The sequence below is a fragment of the Cystoisospora suis genome (assembly GCF_002600585.1).
Source record: "Cystoisospora suis strain Wien I chromosome Unknown contig_3973, whole genome shotgun sequence".
NCBI lineage: Eukaryota > Apicomplexa > Conoidasida > Eucoccidiorida > Sarcocystidae > Cystoisospora > Cystoisospora suis.
In genome coordinates, this window is record NW_027156767.1 from 1 (window position 1) to 1,935 (window position 1,935).

The following is a 1,935-nucleotide window of genomic DNA, read 5'->3' on the forward strand; positions in this document are numbered from 1 at the left end:
TCTATCTATCTATCTTATACTGATGGACATCGCGTCTATATGTTCTTCTGTCTCGGTGGGGTTGTAAAGCAAGAAAGGAAGGAGTGTGTGCTTATGTTCATGAAGGTTCCAAGGCCTCGGCTACTAAGCATTTCCCACGCAGATGTATTCCATTGGACGAAGAAGAGTAAACGCATGTAACAGACAGAGAGGATGAAGGTGGCCGAGTAGTTAGAAGACAGGCATGCAGGCATTCGCACAAACCTCTCACTTTCGTTTCTCCTCCTGCCCCTTTCATGTTGAGCTTCTTTCCTCTTCACATCTTTCAAACAGATCTCTACTAAGAGATGTATCTACATCGCTATGTCTATATACATGTATGTTCCTACATCTGTAAATCTTTCTATATGCGTCCTCAAACAAGCCGTGGTTGGCTGTACATATAGGTGTGTTTCTATACAGTGTCTTTTGCTGATGTGTATACTTCTCCTTGATCTGTCTCTCCTGCATCTAGAACACTGTTTCATAGTATGTTTCCGAGCGAATCATCTGCTAGGTCTCTTCTGACTTAAGAGTGAAAGACAAAGGGAAGACTTGGAAGTTCTGGAAACGTTGATGAGCACCGTCTGTAAGGACAGGTCGGTAAGGTCTCACCAGCCTCTTGTATGTTTTCTCTTTGCAGGATCTTGAAGCGATTGCGTGTCTTCAAAAGGGACACGACACAGACCCATATAACCTTGACAGGTATGCTCCATTCATCGCGGCAGTTTTTCTCTATCTCTATGTGAAGTTCATGTATGGACTATTCATGGTTCTTCACCGTTCATCTATCTATCTATCGTTAATCTATCTATCTATCTAGATACGGCATATAATTTGGTCACTCCGGATCTCTGTCTCTCCATGTACATACATGAGGTGTATATCCGGCTAAGTGGTTTCGAAAGGTCTATATTGCATGAGCGGCTGTAACGTGTAAGAAGGTGGGGGTTCTCGAGGAGTGGTCTTTTCTCGATTACCTTCAAGTAGTTGCGATTCTTTCTTCGCGTGTACACCACCCTCTCCCCCTCCACGTCTTCTGCTTCATAGCATATCATAAGGAGTATGACGCTAAAGTACCAGAAGACCTTTGTTCTTTCAGACAAGATACTTCGTCTCACCTGAAGCCGTGCAGGAGTATCGTCACCAGAGAGCGTTATCTTGCAATCTGTTTATCTCCCGCTTCCGTCTCTCCTTCCTGAGGTGTATATACCCCGGAGTGGGGCGCGAACAAGTCGTTATCTCTTGTTGTCTCCTTAGTTTAAAGGGATGGATATGTGAGCTTCCGGTATAGCTGTTAGACGTCTGTATCTCTCTGTCTGATCACCTGTCTTCAATTCCTTGAGCTCTACAACATGTTGATTGTCTTCGCGTGCATGGGGTGTGTCTGTCGCCTTCTGGTGCCTTTGCAGTCTTCTTGCTCTCGGGGTGTCACTTACCAATGAGCTGGATCTTCGTCAGGCCCTGACTAAGCTTCGCGAATGGCTAGTCAATCATGACGAATTCTGCTCTCTACCTGGTCTACAGGTAAGTCTCTTGAACTAGCATTCACGAGTAGCACGAGACTTTGGTAATATCATTCATATTTGATCCGATAAACGTATGGTGCTCTATGTGACTGTCTAAGTGAGTGCTCAGGTACCCACCAATCTATGCCTCTACCATCTTCATATGTACTTCATTATGCTTGTATATATCTATCTATCTATCCCTAATCTATCTATCTATCCCTAATCTATCCATCTATCCCTAATCTATCTATCTATCCCTAATCTATCTTTATCTATCTATCTATCCCTAATCTATCTTCTATCTATCTATCTATCCCTAATCTATCTACCTATTTACCTTTAATCAATCTATCTATCTATCCCTAATCTATCCTTTATCTATCCATCTATCCCTAATCTATCTATC

At 43.0% G+C, this 1,935-nt stretch overlaps 1 protein-coding gene across 1 annotated transcript; it reads left to right on the plus strand.

Annotated features, from left to right (window-relative positions):
• Window positions 1-661: 661 nt before the first annotated feature.
• On the plus strand, window positions 662-1,545 carry CSUI_007516 (tetratricopeptide repeat-containing protein; the record flags this gene model as incomplete). The annotated part of the gene is made up of 2 exons (XM_068067661.1): window positions 662-723; window positions 1,431-1,545. Coding segments are annotated over 2 exons (177 nt in total), but the record flags the coding sequence as incomplete, so codon positions are not given.
• Between the last annotated feature and the right edge of the window lie 390 nt (window positions 1,546-1,935).